Below are 20,900 nucleotides of genomic sequence, written 5' to 3' on the forward strand. Positions count from 1 at the left end.
CGCTTTTGGCGCTTCAACGACATTGAGCCAGCGGGTGGAGGCAGAATGCAGTGGCATGTTGCAAAAAATGCGCTTCAATATTTTGCAGCTTGCTGAGGAAACGTGTGTGTGTGTGTGTGTGTGTGTGTGTGTGTGTGTGTGTGAGCCAACTCGAGTGTTATGATGTAATAGAAAGAGTCTAATGCAGCTGCTGCTGGCAACAAATTATTCCCATTTGTTGTTAGCTGGCATTTGTGGTTTATTTTGAAACTGATTTCAGGCATGAGATAAATTAAATTATTATTATTTTATGCAAACAACATTTGAAAATGAACACAAATGAACTTTTGTTTGCATTTTGTAATTGTTGTGGCTTCGCATAATTTCAAATCTGCAACAATATATTGCCACTGCAACTGCAACGGCAACACTGCTGTGGCAGACTCAATTTGTATTTTAATGAAGCCATCGTGCAGTTTATAAAGAAATGTTTGTTTGTTAATTAAATAATATTTACACGCATATTTCGTGTATTTAACTTTCGCAATTTAAAATGTTAGTTTTTGTTCTTAGAATTTGTCCGAGTTCTTGGCAATACTTTGCCAACCGAAAGTCAAACACGTTTACACTTGGCAAACTTTTGCCAGCTGGGCGCTGTGTTGTGTGGCCTGTGGCAACAATCAGTGGCAAGACCTTAACGTGAAAATAAAAACAAACAAAATAGTTGCTCAGTGTTACGCTGCTGCTCTCGCTTGTCAGCAGCAGAAATTCTGCGCGTTGCCCTGTCAAATGTGGAGAGTCGCCCGGTCGCCCAGTGAACAACATCATAATGCCAGAGCTCTGGGCGCATTAACATAATCGGTGGCAGGCTGTGGCAAGCGAGAGCGGCAGCGGCAGCGCAACGACTGCGGCAACATCATTTTCATTTGCACTTGCTGCTGCTCTCTCACCCACCCGCATGTTGCTGCTGCTGCTGCTGCTGCTAGTGCTAGTTGCCGCAGTGTCAACAATGCAACTGCTTCGCCCTATTGTTTGGCGCTGGCGGAATAAACAACGCGGCGTGGAGCGTCCAGTGTGCGGCGGGTCGGAGGGCGCTGCGCGTGGAAGCCCGCCAAGTTTTAGCTTTGGCTGCTGCCCCGTTATGCACGCGCATAAATCAAAACAATAAAGTTCAAGCGAAAACAATGACGTTGCTGCGGATGACGATGATGATGACGGCAGCAACGGCGACGACGACGACGACGAGGTTAAACAAACGCCGATGCCACATTGTTGTTGTTGTTGTTGCTGTTGATCCGCTGCCCCATTGCTGGTACCACTGTCCATTCAATTGATGTGCTGCGACAAATTATGTCATTGAACTGCTGCATTGTTGCTGCCCCATTTTGTTGTTGTTGTTGTTGTTGTTGTTGTCAGCTGTCTGACGAACTCACTCGGTCCATCTGACTGCCTGTCATGCCGCAAATGAAAAATTACAAAGTGTAAGCGAGAGCGCGAGTACGAGTGCGAGCGAGAGCGAGGCATGCTCATGAATAATATTTATTTGATGTATTTGTTTAGTTGATTTTCTATTTGCAAGCTGGCAAACTGATTGCAGTTGCTGTGCGATGAGCTGTGTGCTCGCTCGCTCAAGAAGAATGTTTTGAGAATTATGCCAAAGTTGTTTAGATTAAATAAGTTGCTGTTGCTGGGAAATTGAGGCCATGCATGTAATTTAGCAGAGCTCAACTGTCGGATGAGTTTAAATTAATTGCAAATACTTTTATTTGCTAATCGTGCGCATGTGAGCGAGTTGTGTGCAGTCATTAAGCATTTAGCAATTATATATTGCGCATACGCCTCAGTGTACGAGCGTTGTTTGTCGCTGGCATAGTTAACATAAATTTAACGATTATAATGGTCATAAACAAGGCCACAATGCTAATCTATATGAGGCTGCAACTGTAATACGAGATGTGGTCTAATTTTTATAATTAAGGATTTATCTCGAGCTATATTAATATCTTCTGACAGAGTCTACTATATATTGTATCTGCGCCGTTTATTGTATGCGGACTTCGCATAAAAGTCCAAAGGCGCACAGGAGTTCAGTGGGCCATGAAAAGTGGTGCGTTAGCAGAAATAACCCAGAATTGTGATAGTTTGGAAAAGCGAAACCGAGATAGACTTGACTGTGATCTTGACAGCAGCATTCGAACACTCTGCCGAATGGTCTTACGTGCTCTGGTATATATGTGTGTCTTGGAGCAGTCAGTCAGTCTGTGGGTGCTTTCAAACTCGGCAGCGCGATTACTGCGGCGAGTCAGACAGACATCCACTTAATCCAGCGTGGGACGAACATCGAGCGTTGGCTTGCAACGGAAACAGAGGGGGCGGTGGGCCCACTGCCCTCAACAGTCTCCCTGTATGTAAATTTGTATTTGTTGGTGTGTATCGTGGTCATTAAAATCGCGTTGCTGGCGCTGATGTTGATGTTCATTATGATAAAACTCATGTTGTTGTTGTTGTCGTTGCTGATGTTGCTGTTGTTGTTAAAGTTGCGTGCTTAAATGTCGCCAATTGCGTGTAACACAGATACATACAGCTTATGCATGTGTGTGTGTGTGATAGATATATTACCCGCTCATAATTATGCAGCTGGCTTAATTATAAAACGTTATACTGCCGTTAACCTATAGGGAATTAATTTATACACAACTGCATGGCCAACAAACAACAACACACACTCACGCACATACACACGTATACACACACACACACACATGGGTATTAAGTCAGCTCCTGTTCAATCACAGTTGGCACAACTCACAGGAGAGGGAAAATACAAACGCTTCGTTATGCCATTGAGCTTGAGTTCATTTACTAATTTTAGCACACACATACGGGAGCTTCCACGCACACACGCACACAAATAGCATAATAAATTGCTGATGTAGCAGTAACTGCATTTGCGTGCTGCCAACATTGGATATTACAATAGCGCCAGGCGCTTCAACGGTTAACTCCCTACTGTCCACGTCGACCGAATGTAATATGTGCATGCGAATGTGTTTGATGTCTGTCTTGGCTTAAATGAGGCGCACAATGCTGCTGGCCATTTGAATAACTGAGCGGCAGCTTCTCGCTTGTTGCATCCCCAAACTTCACTTAATAGCATGATGCCAAACTAATCCCCATCGTGTTGAATATTTTCGTTTATGTATGAAAAGTTAAAGATGCTTTTGATTCAATTCTTTTGACTTAAATTCATTTGAATATTATTTATTTATCTGCTGTTAACAAAGGCTGTGTGAATTTAAATTTATCAAATATTGGTGACATCAATAAACACATTTTAGCTTTCAGTAGGCTTCACATTCTAAGCTCTGAGCAGTTGCTTGCTATGTTTATTACACATGGCATTTGATTGCACAGTTCTGTTAATTGGATTAAGAAAACTTCAGATTTTAATTTATTTAAAATCGCTCAACTCAATTTAGACAACATTCATTTGATTGCTGTGTGCAATGTTAATATATCAAGTGTCTTTTCGAGATAATCAAAATTTTATAAATCTGAGCATTTGATTTATTGTGTCAGTGCTTGAATTGCTTAGAAAAATCTTGGAACTGCTACCACCTCTTACATTTCCTAACGGACGCTCCTTTCATCGTTTGTTTATATGTAGTTTATAGTAAGTAAAGAATATTTAAGAGCACTGCAGGACAGTTGGTAACAATTGGTGATTTTAGTTGGTAATTTCATCTATGAAAAGATAGCAGTGAATCCGCTTATATTAGATATTGCAGGAATCAAATAGAATCAGGATCAAATAAGAAACGAAGCTGGTGTCTGTTGGTGAATTTCTAAATATCCCCGATAACCGATGGGGTAAGCGGTACCTAGTGAACGAGGTGTTCACCACTGAACCGTAAAGAAGGGTTTTTTTTTTTGTAGAAATGCCAAAAGCTATCTAAAGTAAATAATGCCCTCTCTGCTTTCACTGACCTCACTTTCGTTTGATTTAATTTAATTTATTATATGTACTTATGGTATATCTCCTATGCAGTAGCAGAGACTGTTTAAAATTGCATATAAACAGAATTTCATAGAATTTCCGTAAATACTCGTTTGCCAGTTTATGAAGGCTGATGAAGTTATTATAATAACTCCCAGCATACTTACTACATGCAGTATGCAACTGCAACAATTTTGAGCTGCATTAGCTTATCCTTTTAGTTTGCTGGTTGAGCCAGCTGTGTGTGTGCGAAACTTCCTGTTTGGGTTGTACTTTCTACCAGGCAAACTTTTCTCGCATTACAGTTGCCCTCTTAGCCCCAAAGACCAACTGTCATAGTATAAGCCAGTGTATATATGGTACGTAGGTATATCATAAGCACTTTGTAGGTCATATATGAAAGTTACTTTTCAGAGTGAGCATTTGCATCTGTATCTGTATATGTGTATCTTTGTATTTGCATTGCTTGGCCGGCCATATAATCCGCAAGCTCATGTGTAATTGCAACTGCTGTGCACAAGCAGCTAAAAGCAAACGACGACGACAACAGCAGCAGCAGCAGCAACAGCAACAACAATTCAAAACCAGTTACACGCCTAGTCAATTACACAAAGAACCAACACCAACGCATCGTTAACAGCAGCAGGCAAACATGACTTGTTCCCTCGCTTAGTGGCTGGCTTGCTTTGCTCTGGCATTACTTTTCCACTGACTGCACGCTTGTCTGCAATTTGAGGCTTTACTGTCACTCAGTCAGTCCGGGCCAGGCCAGCAATCGAGAATGCGTGGGTTGTGCCGTAATGTAGCTGGAATGGAAGCTAAAGCCAAAGCCGAAACTGAGCGCAAGGCCCACGCCAAAATCTTGGCCAAAACGTTGACTGCACTTGCAACAAACTATCATTGTGTGTGTGTGTGTGTGTGTGTGTGTTTGTATTTGTGTCCTGAGGGACGTGGGTGTGGCAACCCACAAAACGCCAAGCACTTCAATGGCAATGGATTGTGGTCGCAACTTCAGGCGGATCAGTCAACAGCAGCGGCGGCAGCAGCAGCAACGGCCGCAAGACTTAACGCCCGACATTGACACAGACCATGACAACAGCAGAATCCAAAGAGTCGGAGCTGTAGCTGCTGCTGCTGATGGTGTTGTTGTTGTTGTTGTTGTAATTGTAGTTGCAGCTGGCTGTGCAACGTGGGCGTCCATTAAAATGAAACGTTGCCCCAATTTGTGCACCGCTGGAGATTTGACGACTGCTTGTGCCTCGTCATCAAAATAAATATTTCCTGCTTCATTAATTATAAACATTCACCGCCGCATTGTAAGTAGATCGAAACTCAATGCCGTCGCAACTTAAGCTTAAGCTTAAGCTGCACGCAGACTCTGTTGACGTAAATTGAATTAGTTATTGAACTGAAATTAAGAAAATTGGGAATAGGAATGGCTGCCCTGGCTGGTTTCTTGGCCAAAGTCTCTTGAAGTTCCCAAATCGAAATAATATCAAAGTGATGTAAAATGCATTCAAACACTTTTGCTTTGGTAAGTATTTTTAGAAGAGAACTAGGTCAGTGAGGCTACCTGGCCCCCTTTCGCTCTCTCTCTTCTTCTCTCTCACTTCTGGTCGTTGTGATTTTCCCCAGCTTCAATGTACCCACTGCAAGTGTCTCCTTGAACAGCTGCGAATTGAACAGCATTTGGCAAACCCGTACACGATTTGTGTTTTAAGCACGTTTTGCACTCGAAGCCAAAAATTGCTTGTCTGGCAATTTGACACCGAGTGCCAGTTGTGCATAAACTTTTGTGAATGAGTGTGTTTGCTAATGTTTTAATTAACCGCAAAATGCAGAGTAAAATATAAATACAATTTTATCTCATGTGTTTTGGCATTTTAATGAAAGTTTCTCGAGTGTGTGTGTGTGTGTGTGTGTGTGTGAGGCCACTTGAAAGTTTTTTCGCAAATGGAAATTGATATAAAACAGGGAAAATGAATTTTCCCCAAACTGAGTGTCAGCCCTGCTGAAGGAATAGAGTGACAAGCAACAGCAGGAACAAATGTTCTGGGTTGACAACACTTAAGTGATATGTCGCCCTACTACTTATAGCAACTTGGGTTGGTCATTATATTAACAGCAGCAGCAACAACAATCAGAAGAGCAACATTAGCACTTGAGCGACACTTTGTGGGCACTTTAAAAGGCAATTTTGTGTACGTTGTCTGCTCAGTGGGAATTCTTTCCAGCATTTGGCATATATATACATAATTGACAAGGAATTTGGTAATGTGCTTGTAATTGCTCTCAAAAATTTGAGTGCGCTTTAACTTTTATGTGAGTTATGGCAATCATGGGAGCTCTCAAGCTATATAATTAGAAATGTAAAATTTGAGTTGAAAAGTTTCAAGTGCTTAAAACTCCTTTGGTGTGGTGGTGTGTGGTGTGTGCAGGCTCCCTCTCCTCTCCTCTCTCTCTCACTCTGTCTCTTCTCTCTGTCTTCTCGTCTCTCTCTCTTCATAATTATGCAAGCTTTGAGCTTTGAGGGCGGCCGTAGCTAAACATTTTATTTTGCTATAAATAAAACTTTATCCTCTAACGAGTCGATGGATATCGACCCACGTGTTTAAATAAAGAACTGCATAAAGAGAAGACCAACCTCAGCACATTTAGTAATTGTTGTCGGTTGCGTTGATTTATGACAACATTAAATGCCAGATTCAAGCACTAAGAATTAGAAAGAATTAGAAAACAAAATACACACACACACACACACACACACAGTCAAATATGAAGGCACGCGCGCGTTGATGTGTGAAAACTCATTAAATGCACACAAATTGTTTATAGTCGGCAACTCGACATGGGAACCAATGTGACGCCTACGCTGCGTCTCCAGATATCTGTGCCCATATGCACCATAGGTTTATATATACACTCGACGAAATTAAATTGAATTCTGACTTGCGTGTATGTGCAAAGTTTCTTAGAAAGTCACAGCCAAGTTTAATGCAATGAATTGAAATAAAATCTATGAATGAAATATGAAATGTATATGTGTAAATTGAATTATTATTTTCTCCAAGTGTAGATTTTGTCGTACCCAGGGGCAACTTTTATAAATACACAAACAGTGCCACATACATCAGTCAGTCAAATGGAGGGCAGACAATTGTCTGGGTATGCGCAGCCACTTGGGGCGTCAGTGGGTTAAGTTTAGCATTTTGTGCAAGTCATGGGCATGTGTGAAGAGTGTAAACTCTCCCTTTTGCCTTTTGCTCGAACAAATGTTGATGTTGCATTCAATTTACTGCAGACAATTGATTGTTTTCGTTTTGTTTAATATGCTTTTATTTTCGTTGCTGCCAAAATCAACACAAATTGAAAACGATTATCAATATGTCTGCCCTGACAGCCAACAGTGGGGGGTGTCAGCCACGCAGCAACTCGGCAACGCGCTTGGTAGCGCAGGTAGCGCAGGTAGCTCGGGCAAAGTTCACGCCATGAAAGCGCGCGCGAAAAGCTAACAAAAAACGCAAACGGGCTAAAGGGCCAAGCCAAACAAAAACAGGGCGAACGCTGACTGATAAATGGGCAGCCCGGCAGGGCTAAGAAGGGTGCAAGCTCCAGGGGGGCAGTTTAAATTTTCAGTGGCTTTAGAGTTTCTGCACAGGTTGCTGCATGGGCAGCGGCACAAATGGGGCAGCAACCGCCGCACGTTTGAATGCAATCTGAAGCAAGAAAAAGTGTGAGCGCGTGGGTGAGTTCAACAATGTAAACACCAAATGTATCGTAAAATAAATAGTTTTCAAAACCATTAAAAGGCACACACAACAACATCAGTGTATGTGTGTGTGTGGGTGTGTGTGTATGAGTTGGTATGTAGCAGCCCTAAAGACACAGGCGCGAAGTTTGTGGCATTAAGTTTTCAACATGCTCAGCAAATTGTTTAATGACTGCACAACTTCCCTGTAGCTCTCTTGGCCCATTAAAAAATAGTCTTGTATATGAGTTTTTTTTTTGTTTTTGAGCAACGCTTCCCAGGAAATTTGATTCTTCATGTGGCACACACGTAAACAGAACTGCCAAGCAATGAATTTGTCTTGTAAAGCATATAGAAATCTATTCGTTAGCAAAATGCAAAGAATACTTGACATGCAACTTTGTCAGACATGTGTTATTAGCCAGAAAATACAAAAGCTACTGGGGAGAGAGAGAGAGAGCGTGTGTATTGAGGAAGCTGCATGTGCTACTTATTTTGGAGTATCATAAATTTTCGTCAAATCTAAAGAGTTGCAAATAGACAGTCAGACAGACAGACACACTTGTCCTACAAGCAAATCAGCAGCAGCAACAGACAGAAAAACAAACAAACAAACTAGCAGCAGTCGCTGATGCTGATGCTAAAGTTTAGAAAGAAAAGTATTTATGCCACAGCAGCCAAACAGCAGCAGCGGCAGCAGCAGCAGCAGCAGCAGCAGCAGCTGTGGGGCAACTTTGGGGTTTTTTGTGCGCTTCGTTGCATGCGCAATTGAAGAGGAAATTAAACAAGTTTGCTGCCTAACGATGAAAGCAAAGTTTTTACGCGCGCCTTAAAGTATGCAGCCAACGACCGAATGAAAAAAATTCGACGCAAAAATAAACCAAACAACAATAACAACGAACACGAATGCCTGTTGGCATTGTCATGACATTGCAGGCCGCCCTCCTGCCTCCCGCCTCCTGCCTCCAGTCACAGCCTCAGTGAAAAGTTTTTGAATCAATTTAAGTTCTGACATTTTAATGATAAATTTGTAACAGAGCAAAAACAAGGCCAAGAATGCAAGAGATTTTCCCTGGCCCTCTGCCTGTCGCAGCAGCTTTTAGCTTGGCTCTTCACATTTTCCTTCCTGCTGACTGATGTCAGAGTTAGAAAAATGTTGGTTGTAAATTATGGCAAGTGTGCTTGGAAGTGGTTTTCCATACCACAAGGCGCTGCAGACTTACGCCCAAGTGAATTCAATGAATGGCACAGAAGATGACGGGCTGACTGTCTTCGCTGACTGTTGCTTGTCATATGCAGCGATCCTGTAAAGTAAATAAATCGGAATCTAAACAAATAAATAAGCAAGCACTGAGAGTTTACAAATCATTTTGGACTTGCACTTATTGATTTGCTTATACTTTCAGCAAATACGAAAAAAATAAAATTAAACAGAGGTGGGCGCATTTTGAGTTTGGCAGCACTACAAAAACAATTTACAACAAACACTGAGAGTAGTCAGAGAAAATGCTTGATTAACAACAAAATTAGAAGCCCTGGAAGCACTCAGCGCAAGCAGTTGCCCGTCCCTGATATAAAAGATCAGTCTGTTAATTTTAATAACAACATCGTATCCATTCGTAGAAACTACAATTAGTATAAGATAAATTGTATATAAAAAACGTAAATGTCTGACTCTTAAATATGGTTCAAAAAAATGACCCCTGTGAAAACAAAAATCTTTTTAAGTTTTACTTATCATTAAGACGAGCTAAAAAAATTTTAAACAATTACAACTCGGATGATTTTTCAAAAAGTTATATTATTATTATTGTATTATTTATATTAATTGCCAATGTTAGACCATGTTTTTGTAATGCAAGTGCTTTTAAATAAATAAATAATAAACTATTAATAGTGCTGATAAATGATAACTAACATCCAAACATTTTTTTCTGTGAGACGCCTGAGAAAAGCTGCAGTTGTGATCTCTGCTTTTATTTTCTAATGCGGTTCGTCCAAACTACTACATATACTACAATTATAGTGTTATTTTCTAAAGCTAAATCGCTTAGGAAATATTTATAATAATATATTTATTTGTCACTACTGCAGTAATAGTTAAAATAATTAAATAGTTTTCTAACGAAGGCATAAACACTTTGGAGTTAATTTGAATACTTCAGATGTGGTGATTTAGGTGGTGGCGGTTTAAGTTTAAGTTCATCGTCAATTTAACAAAATAAACAATTATTTGTTTTCCATCATTATTTATCCAGTTTGATGAAACTCTTTAGGAAATGTATTTCTGAATAGATAAAACTTCTGAAATTTGAAAAGAGTTTTCAAAACATTATTAGAATGAATAAACTTGTTGTTTTATATTGGCCTCAAGTCATTTGTTATCGCTTAGTCTCTACTGCTTGTCGCCATGACTTCAAACTATGCCAATACACAATACTGATGTCCTTGGTATTACCAAGACCAAGACATGTCTGCACTTGTTAATTTGCGCCACAAGAGCTGGGTAAACAGTAATCTAAGGCTCGTTATTGACAGCCATTTTGGTTTAGGCCATAAAGCAGGCGGAAAGTATGTTGTCATTATATAGAGGACGGCCACAGCAACAGCCACAATCATTTGTAATTAAATGGTGGCAAGCAAATGCAGTTAATGGCTGAGCACACACACAGACACAGACACACACACACACACACACATACTTACAGATGTGTGAAACCTTGGAGTAACTGTGTTGTCGCCTCTGCGGCTTTGACAATTTGTCGTTCTGTTTGCAGTTTTATCGTCGCTCTGTTTGCATTACATTTGAGCGACACCAAGCCAAAACGAATTGACAAAGTGTCTACGTAGCCAAAGATAATACAAATGCGCGCTTTTTCTATTACTTGAAATAGGGCGTAAGACTAAAGCTTCGTAAGCTAAGCGTAAACAAACAGCGTAGTCTGCTGGCTAAGCAATTTATAAAAAACTATTTGTATATGTAACATTAGACAAGTGATAAGCAAGCAAGCAGCTATTATTATTTGTTTACTATTAAAAATAAATAATAATTCACTTAATGTATTTTCCCCATTTCATATTTTTGCAGATAAGACAACATACAGCACTGTCAATGCCCGATAGTAAAGCCAGTGAATGTGGGTCTCTCATATGACTGATAATGGCAGTCGACGCTGGCTGCTACAACAACAACAACAACAACAACAACAACAACAACAGCGAAAGCAGCAGCAGCAACAGCAGCAAATGGACTTGCAACAGGCAAACTATTATTAGCAGCCACAATGGCCAAACAACATGAATATTTAAATATTTGGAAACATATCAAATGGCGAATTGAAATATAAATTTGAGATACCTCAATAATCAGCAACTACAATTGTAATTTGAAAGTTGAGTTGAGAGCAACAAGTGCCATAAAAAGTGCAAAACACGAGAGTAAGAATTTTAGGCAAGCAAATAATACTACACATATCCCCAACACAAGTATATAGATAGCAATATACAAATATTATAGCTGCACCTGCAGCAGCAACAATATGACAATATCAGCAGCAGCTTCGGCAACAGCAACAACAACAGCAGCAGCAACAGCAGCAGCAAGACTATTGAATGGAAATCGCTTGCCTGGCAAATCGCAGAAATATGAAAAACTCATTAAACTACCACAGCAAATGCAGACGAGTTTGAGTGGGAGTGCGACAAGCGTGACCGGCACGCAAACGGATGCGGATGCGAGTGCGGATGCTGATGCGGATACGGATGCATCCGTGGATTGCGGCCATTTCAATAAGCATTTTGGCAATGGCTATGCCACGCCCTCAGTCACGCCTGCAACTGCGCCCACGCCCACGCCCACGCCCACGCTTATATCCATGCCCAGTAACCTGCTGCATAACACACACATCACAGATCGTACATTGTTGCTGCCACATGAAGAGGCAACAACAGGAGCAGCGAATGGGTTTCGAGCCAGCGGCATTGTCACGTACAAGTCTAAATCAAATGGCAACTGCAGCTCCGACTTCAACTCTACCTCATCGATGTCTATTGGCGGTGGCCATGCCACTGCCAGCTCCCTCTCCAGCTCGCTCTGCCATTGTTGTAATTTAATTGCACGTCGCTGCATTGGCATCAACAAGCGACGCTGCGTCCTGGCGCTGTTTGCCATCACCGTGGTTAGCATTCTCTACTACACGCATTACGTGGGCACGGACATGTTCGATGGGTGAGTACTCCTCTCTCTCGCTCTCTCTCACCCTCCCCTCTGGGCTGCATTTTTATTAAGCTTAAGTGCAGCACTGTGCCTGTGGCTGCATATCTCATAACCACGTACCCTGCACGTTGCATTGTCCGGCTCTGGCTCTGCTTTTGATTGGATTTTCTGTTGTTTTTTTTTTTAAACAGCAACACACTATAGATTGTTTTCAATATGCTGCTCATTTAATTAACAGGTGCGAGCACAACAAGCTGTAAAATGTACTCTGAATTCCTCTACTGCCCCACGCGCCCCCCTTCGCTCCAGCCTTGATTTTATGTTGCATTGCAAAGTTGCTGGCCAGATGCAAATGCAAATGCAAGGGCCTGGCCTACGTTTCGCTCGGGCTGTTGTGGAAACTGAATTAAAAGCGCTTTAAATTTCTTGCAAGTACTCCAAGAGTGCTTTTCTCTTTCATTGTATGCTTTGTTTAGGTCTCCTGCAGTGCATTTTCAATAGTATGATGCATTTTCAATAGAGCTTAAATTTCTTTTGAATCTTGATATTGCTAGTAGAATAATTGGTTTTCTCAAAGGTTGCATTTGTAAATGGAATCGAGTTATTCAAATGCGTAAGCTAATTTATCGATGGAAATGCATTATAGCAAAAAGATAATTTTCCCAATTTTATTAAAGAGTGACCCCAGTCAACCTACTGATAGTTAGAGACAGGCAGATGTATTGATAAATTAACTATTTTCTGGGACTTATTCTAACAATGAGGTGTTTCGTGTGAAAAAATTTGCCGTCTGTATAAATATTTATAATGAAGTTTTGTATTCTGGTTATCCTGTTATGGTTTTAAAACTCCGCTGGCTATCAGACCTCAATTAACCGTTCAAAAATATTGTACAGTGTCTAGAAGTAAAGCTATTTCTAATTCAGATCGCCAAACAGCTGCCTCCTTAATATTGCTTACTTACATACTTACTTACTTAGGTGGCCATAACAACCCGTTATCGGGTTACGGCCTACCTCGAAAACTCCCTCCAGGCGCCTCTGCGCCTTCTCCAATTCTCAACCTCAAGTGTGGATAGGTTCTTCTCCACTTGGTCCTTCCATCGGAGGTGAGGTCGTCCCTTTCGTCGTCCTTCGTTCGCTTTCGCTTCATATAACTTTCTCGCTGGAGCTTCTTCGTCCATGCGTTCGACATGTCCGAGCCAGTGCAAACGTTGTATTGTAATGCGCTGGACAACGTCGATGTCGCGGTACAGCTCATACAGTTCGTGGTTCATACGAATGCGAATATTACGACAGAATTGATTTTTGAAATTCATATCAAATAATCCGATCGTCATTGGTTACCCTTCGCCTACCCCATCGGTTATCTCCGATACAGAACAATTTGCACCAATCACCAGTAAATTCAGCAAAAGTCGTCTTCTTTGTTTCTTATTTTAAGACATTTGAATGTGTGAACTAAATGACGTGGCATCACTTAAGCCATAATATTGCGATGCACAGTATTGGTGAATTCTCTGCGTGGGAAATCACCAATAAAATAACCAATTGATACCAGTCGCACTGATGGGTTACTGAGCAATAAGTTTATGTACAGAATTTCTTGAACCAACTTCGACTCTGCTGACTGGAGAATGGTTAATTTGTGGAATTCTGTCGAATAAACTTTAAACTCAATGCCAGCTGCCAACTTCGTGCCACCGAATACATTTGTACGTGTGCCATATCTCTCTGAATCGAACTTCTGAAAAATTCACGTATTCACTTCACATGTGTATTTTATTTAACGACCTTTTTTTCTGTTCTTTAGGAACTTTTATGTACTATTTTCTTTCGCTTTCTTAACAGTACAAAATCAACAAGGATTTTTATGTGAATTGTTTGGTGAAGTTTCGTCTACTACAGTGACCCCAACCCATGACGCCCATTGCGTGTCACGCCCAAGCACTGACAAGCTCTATCTAGGAAATATAGTTTACACCTTTGGTTAACTCGACGCCAGTTGGAACTTGGCAAAAGTTGCCTGCGATAACTGCTAAGGAGTCGCAGTTGTTTTGAGGTTGTGCGAGAACTTGCGAAAATATTGCTTGCACTCGTAAATTATAATTGCGCACATAAATGAAAATGCAAAAAGATTTTCCACAACCTCCTTTCTGACTTCCTCATACTCATTGCTGGTCTCGCTACTCTGTTCAGAGTTTTGCGTGAATTTTTTTGGCATTGCGCTTTTTGTGTTATAATTTGTGCAGCTTTGGCCAAAGGCGTGCGGCTTTGCTCTTACCTGCCTCTCAGGTAGTTTGGCGCGCAATTATGATTTGCAAACATTTTGGTCGAGGGGTGTTCCTGTTTCCTTTGCCATTCACATTCACATCCACATCCACACAGAAAAGTGGGGAAAGTGCAATAACAACCGACAAAGTTTTGATTACTTTCATCAGCAACGGCTTCAGTCCTTGAATTGTTTTTACCGAGTGCATTTTTGCATGCTGCATTTGGTGAATTCATTTCTTGGCATGGCAGCCAAGCGGGCAAACAAGCTGGAGAAAGTTATTTATATTTCGAAAGCCAGTTGATTATTAAATATTTACTCGGCTAGTGCACTTTAAATTTCATTTACGAGCTTATACCGCGCCAAAGTTCATCAGTTATTCAAGTGGGCGCCATCAGTCAGTCCGTAGCTGCAACAGCTGAGCGAGGCATGTGTCTATTTATGGAGAAAGGATGGCAATTTGAGAAGCTCAAGTCAAATTACTTGTGCGTCAAATCTGTTCAAATTTAATGAATTCAAATGCTTTCGACTTACTCCCCACACATCCCGCAAAGTGTCTGGGCGTGTGGGTGTGCGTGTGTATGTATGCGTGCATCCTGTACACAGGACGAACATGTCTATGTCCATAAGTCCGTTACGTGCAAAAAGCGGAAACATATGACGTGCCAAGTTTAAAGCTAGTGTCAGTCAGTCAGTCCGTCACTCCTCCTGCCCCCTCTGAGCTCCCACACACCGCTGACTGTTGTGGTTGGCCCACGGCGACAGCCAGCCGCCAGTTCCTGATGTGCGTGTTTGTTTATGCTGTCTGTCATTATTTGCGCACACACACATGCGTCGAGCACACACACACACATGTATATATTTATGTATGTAAATGGAAATGTAACTGTATGCATGCTTGAATTCATCAACTACTTATTTGCGCTTCGACTGCTGCTACTGTTTTTGTTTTTGTTATTGTTATTGCTCCAGCTGTCGTTGTAGGTGCAAAATGCATTTTGCCAAAATACAAACCTACGTGATTTGCATGCAGTCATAACAGTTGCACACACACATACACGCAAGCCCATACATTTGCATAATAACATGCAAAATCGTAAGACGTGTTGCCATAATTGTTTTGTAATGTAAAACAGTCAACCCAAATATAAATGTAATCATCTACATATCTATTCCATAAACAATTTCTTGAGCCCACCAGTCAGATACAAATTTAAGCAAATAAATCGTTAAGTATATATTAAATATTAATTCCCATTTAAATTAAAGTCTTTAAATTAAAGTTTAATTTAGTTTAGGTTAGGTAGGGCTGATTCTCTCTTCACATTTAGACCAGATTTGGACCAGTGTGTTACCACATAATCTCTACTGAATATTTGTTTGTTTCCCGATGAACCACTTAGTTGACTATCAAAATTTCAGAAATTGGTTATCTTCTGTTTGGGGAAGCTTCTATAGTTTCTTAGGAAATGTATCCCTAGAAAAAACAGGACGGAACTTTTACAAAATTCCTTGCGTCGTACTCCAAGTCTTCTGGCTTGGGTGTCTATAAGACAATGTCCAGTGAGAGTTACTGCACAAATTGAAATGTAGATGTGGAGAAGGCTGAAGGTTTGTTTTTGAGACTTGGGTTTGGGTAGTGCTTTCCAGCGTTCTGTTGTGCGATTTAGTGTTGATGTTTCAATGCGCAGTCGGGGAGTTTATCGTAGGTACTTTGCCTAGTCAGTTCGACTGCGGTGTCCAGGCACCGATACAAGGCCGAGTGAGTTGCTGGGCTATTTTGTTGAGACATTGACAGCATTCGGTGCGGGTTACAGTTTTCTTTTGTTGCATTGATCTAGCTCAAGTCTATTTCAAAATATTTCACATGCATACTTATAGAAATCTCAACAAGAGAATCCACAAGACCAATCTTATCTGCAAAAATTTGTAAAATTCAGGCGGACTGACTAGTATATTATTTAGATGCTCTTATGTATACCGGAAGTACAGAGACTTATGTAGCGCTTACTGTATTTTCCGAATATTAAAATTTAATTTTGAAAACTTTGACCAAAAATTTCAATGGGCACTTGCCCACACTTTTATAAAAAGTGTGTAAAATTTCAACTTTAAAGACTTTATATTTGAGGTTAATTCGCATTACCTTAATAACTTTATTAATTATTAAACAATTATTTCAATGCATTTATGCTGCCATTCATTGGCTGTATTGAAGAGTCTACCAATCTTATCCTTAATTTAATTGCAGTTTAATTATTACTCGCCTGAACACTTAACACACACACACACACACACATGTGTGTGTGAGAATATGCGGTGACTTGCGTGTTGTATATACGATAAATGCAATTTGATGTGGCAGTTGTTGCATGCAACATTTAATACAAGTGCATAGAGCATAAAGCTCAGTTTTGGGGGCGTGGCTGTGTTTGGCACGTTAGCAAACTAAAACACTAAATGCGCGTCAGCCGCTCTCGATAATAAACACATAAATTACGTTGACGGTTCACTGAGCTGTGTAAATATTCAAAAGCAAGCAGTACAACAGTTACACACACACATAGCCATGCGTGTGTGCAACCTGGCGTATGCGTCTTGCCACACACACACACACACACACACAAACACGCACGTTGCGTGCATTAATTGACTAAACATTTAAAATGGAAAATGCGATTATAAATAACAATTGCCAGTGGGCATCAACAGCTTCATTGCACGTGACATGCACGAATGTGTTTTTGTTGGCTCGTTTTGCAGTTAAAAGTGATTACACACAGTTGTGCATTGCTGTGCTCAGCAGCCTCATCCATTGAGCAGCCTCATCCCGTTCTCCATTCCCCGCACAGGACGGGGCTGTGCGTCGTGTCAACTGCTGGTGAAATGCAATAAATAATTACATTTATTTGCCTTGAATGCAATTACAAACAAACAAACAGTCGCAACAGAGACAAGTGCGCGAATCCCGTTCTGCATACACTTTATATACGTTTACGTTCGGGCCGCCATCGCTCGTCGACGCCACGCTGGCGGCCATTTTTATCCACTTTGCGTTCACAGTTCATTTGGTCGACTGTGTTCAGCAGCAGCAGCAGCCGACACTACAACTGGCAACTCACAACTCGCAACTCGCAATTGCCGCACGGCCTTTGCCTCGCATTTTCCCACTCATTTCCGTTGCAATCCAATTGAACTTGCCTTGCTTGATTTATTTAATTAACTTTTTTACCCTGTTGGCTGCCAATAAAATTGGCGAGCCTGCACCACCACAATCGTTTTGGCATCTTCTCGCTGAAGTCCCTTTAGGTATTTTAAGTATTTCTTTTGCCTACTTGTTCGATTTCCATTGTCCTTAAGTGCCTGCAATGTCTTTTTATTGTTTCAAACCAAGCGGACTAAAGAAACGCCATTGTAAAGTGAGAGCGCACGACAATGGATAACATATTGAAGCGAAAATGATTTGCACTTGCTGTTGAATTTATGTGCATAATATGCAATTGCTCAAGCATGTCCTTGAGGAGGACGCTTGGCAAAAATTTCAATTCTGAAGTGCAAAAAATGCAAATGTAGCCAATTTATTGCTGACATTTTAATCGATTTCTCACACTTAAGCTTTGACAAAGAAGAAACCTCTTTAAAAATTAATATTTATTTATTTAATTCTGGCAATACCTAAAAATAGAAATAAATGTATTATAAATAATTACTTAAATTTTTAAAAACTTAGAAAAGTGCGAGGTACCCCTCGGATACCGCGTGTGATAAAGTTAATATAAGAGAACATAAGTTAAATTAAAATATTAAACAAAAGCAGAATTATATTACAGTTTTAAGAGAGCTCTTACAAAGTAAATTCTATTGTATATATGTTTTATTATATTACAATTAACTTCTTCAAGCTTAAACTACCATTTTCAATAAAGTAACTTTTCAAGTTAAGAAACTTTTATAAAATAATCTGTTCAGGTGACTTGCTTACTATACATAATGTTTGCGCTGGAATAAAATTACTAGTTATCTGGCAGGTATTGTGATTATTTTATTTATTTATTTATATAACTGTAGACTTAAAGTTAAAACTTAAGCTTCAGGGGAGGCAGCCTTAGCTATTGGGGCTTTCAGCTAGGAATGTGAGGATGTTTTGCTTATCATTATTTTTATACACTTTGACATTTTTGTAAAAAATGGAAAAAGTTATTATGAAGTTGCTCAAATGTATGTAACAGGGAGGAGGCGTGGCAGACCCCATAAGTATATATATTTTCTTGATCAGCTCGACGAGCTGAGTCGATATAGCCATGTCGCGTCTGTATGAGTGCGTGTTCCTGAGCAAACTATTAGAGCTAGAGCAACCAAATTTGGTATGTAGGTGCTCCTATATCCAGGAACTACGCTTTTATTTTATTTTTTTATTCCTCCCCTCCCCGCCAAATCGAAAAAAACGATATATAAGCAAGTACAAAAATGTTTTAAAATCTCAAAAAACATCGCGCTAGTCATGGTTTCGACGATTGTGAAATTTCAAAACGATCGGATAAATAACATAGGAATTATTCACATTGTCAATTTTCAATATAGACATGTGTTCATGAGACGCGCCATACAAGCGTCGCTGCCGACGCAGCGGCGGCGTCGCTGCTGACGCTACAGCGAAAACGAGCTGTGACGCGTTAGCTGTATTGTGTGTATGTGTTTGTGAGTGCATGCGTGTGTTTGCTGCGATTACCAGTAGTCAAAGTTTTTAAATAATTGGTGGCGCCCAACCTTTAACGCTGTTCCACCTTGTTTAACTAGTGTTAGGTGATTTTTCTACTTTACATATTTACATTTTAAACTTTTTTACTTATACATATATTTTCCATTTATTTCTGTTTATTTGCTTACATTGTTTCTATTTAATTTTTCATAGTATTCTTTCTAGTTTGGCTTTCTTGAGGAAGTCGTTAATTATTATAATATTTTCTCTCGATGGGTGTGATAGGAGGGATGTGAGGGAGTGGTTTGAGGTGTGAGTTCGTAGGTGTTGGAAGGCTGTGCAATCGTCCAGGATGTGATTATTTAAATAATAAACCTGACTGAAAATCATCATTTAATCATCAATCGTTCTCTCTGGAGGTCGGCAGATCCTCAAGCTATTGAGGGGAACTATAATAATTTTGCTTTCGAATAATGTTGGCAATTATATTTAAACTATCATGTTTGAATTTAAATCGAATAATACAATACATACATATGTTTATTTATATTTCTTTTATAAAATATACAAATGTAAATATATTAAATGATAACTATTGAGGGGAACTATTATAATTTTGCTTTCGAATAATTTTGGCAATTATATTTAAACTATCATGTTTGAATTTAAATCGAATAATACAACACCTTCATATGTTTATTTATATTTCTTTTATAAAAGTTTCAGTAAAACTAAATACAGAGAAACCGAATCAAGTTTAAGGCGGACAGAAAAGTATTCGTCTTGCATACACAAACATTTTAAAAGTAAAGCCAAGCTGACTCCTTTCACATGGCGGAAAAGAATGTTATCTTTTGCTATTTGAAAACCCACATTGGCTGGCGATTTTTCTATTTAAGCAACGTTTAGTTTGGCCCTTCAACTCGTTTCAGTTTATTTAGTGTGTGTGCGCTTTGTCTGCTTTATGCGTTTTCCTTTTGCATTGTTGCTCTTTATTTTTGATATATTTTTTTAAAAACAAACTATATTGGTGTTGCGCCTGGCCTCTGATAGCTAAAGCCATGGCACATATCCTTGCGCTAGATTCGCAGTTTTATTATGCTACGTTATCCTCAGCTGCATTACGTATGCGCCCCGTTGGCCGACGTCTCACACTTTGCGGCTGCTGCATTTGCTACTTTGCAAATTTATTACAAATTTTTACATACGATTTATTGTTTGAGCGTGCCGCCCCAAAATCCAGTGGGGTAGCCAGGCATGAGACGCGCGGCGCTTTTCTATTATAGCCACAGCCACAGCGCCCCCCATGGGGCGTGGCGTGCCACTGATGTGGCGTGGCTGGAACGTGGGCGTCTAGATTTAAAACCGAGCACATAAAATGTATGCGCGTGTGTGTTTGCTCACGAATTTCAATAAAACTGCCCGAGCTGTGTCTTCAACTTGACTAATAAGCCCTAAACACGATGATTGCTGTTGCCTTGAACTGAACTGAGCCGAACTGAACTGTTGCCAGTAGTGACAGTGCAACATTTGCGTGCATGCCCGCATAAATAACACGTCGCAAATGCATAAACTGACTTTATGTTGCCTAATTTATGCAACACAAAAGACGCCACGCCCACGCTTAAAGTTGGCCCCACTCGCTCTTGCTATTGCGCTAGTCAGAGCGAACGGAAACGGAAATTTTGTGCTGTGCACAAATAAATCAGCGAACAGCAACCGAAAAAACAGGCCATGTTGCTCTGACTGTTTGGCTGTCTAGTTGGGCTCGCCTCGGCAGCTTGCATGCCACGCAAATGTTGCACGAAATGCAAACAAGCTCAGTGCAACAAGATTTTCTCATCACCAGCAGCAGCAGCAGCAGCAACAACAACAACCACAAGAAGAAGAACTACGTTGTCGAAAGACCCTAAACCAATGAGCGCTTAACAAGTAAATGCTGGTCCAACTACCTTCATTGCTCATACCCTGTAATCTGGCTGTATGGCTT

At 40.3% G+C, this 20,900-nt stretch overlaps 1 protein-coding gene across 2 annotated transcripts in view; it reads left to right on the plus strand.

The window, feature by feature from the left end:
• The window catches only part of LOC108600556 (bifunctional heparan sulfate N-deacetylase/N-sulfotransferase), a 58,890-nt gene that overhangs the window by 19,327 nt on the left and 18,663 nt on the right, over nucleotides 1-20,900 (plus strand). For both annotated transcript variants that reach the window (XM_017988216.2, XM_017988217.2), the window contains one exon: nucleotides 10,813-11,952. In XM_017988216.2, the coding sequence (XP_017843705.2) occupies nucleotides 11,264-11,952 (689 nt within the window). In that variant the 5' untranslated portion in view covers nucleotides 10,813-11,263. The remainder of the gene's footprint in view (nucleotides 1-10,812; nucleotides 11,953-20,900) is intronic.

The sequence above is a fragment of the Drosophila busckii genome, chromosome 3L, assembly GCF_011750605.1.
Source record: "Drosophila busckii strain San Diego stock center, stock number 13000-0081.31 chromosome 3L, ASM1175060v1, whole genome shotgun sequence".
Taxonomy (NCBI): Eukaryota; Metazoa; Arthropoda; class Insecta; order Diptera; family Drosophilidae; genus Drosophila; species Drosophila busckii.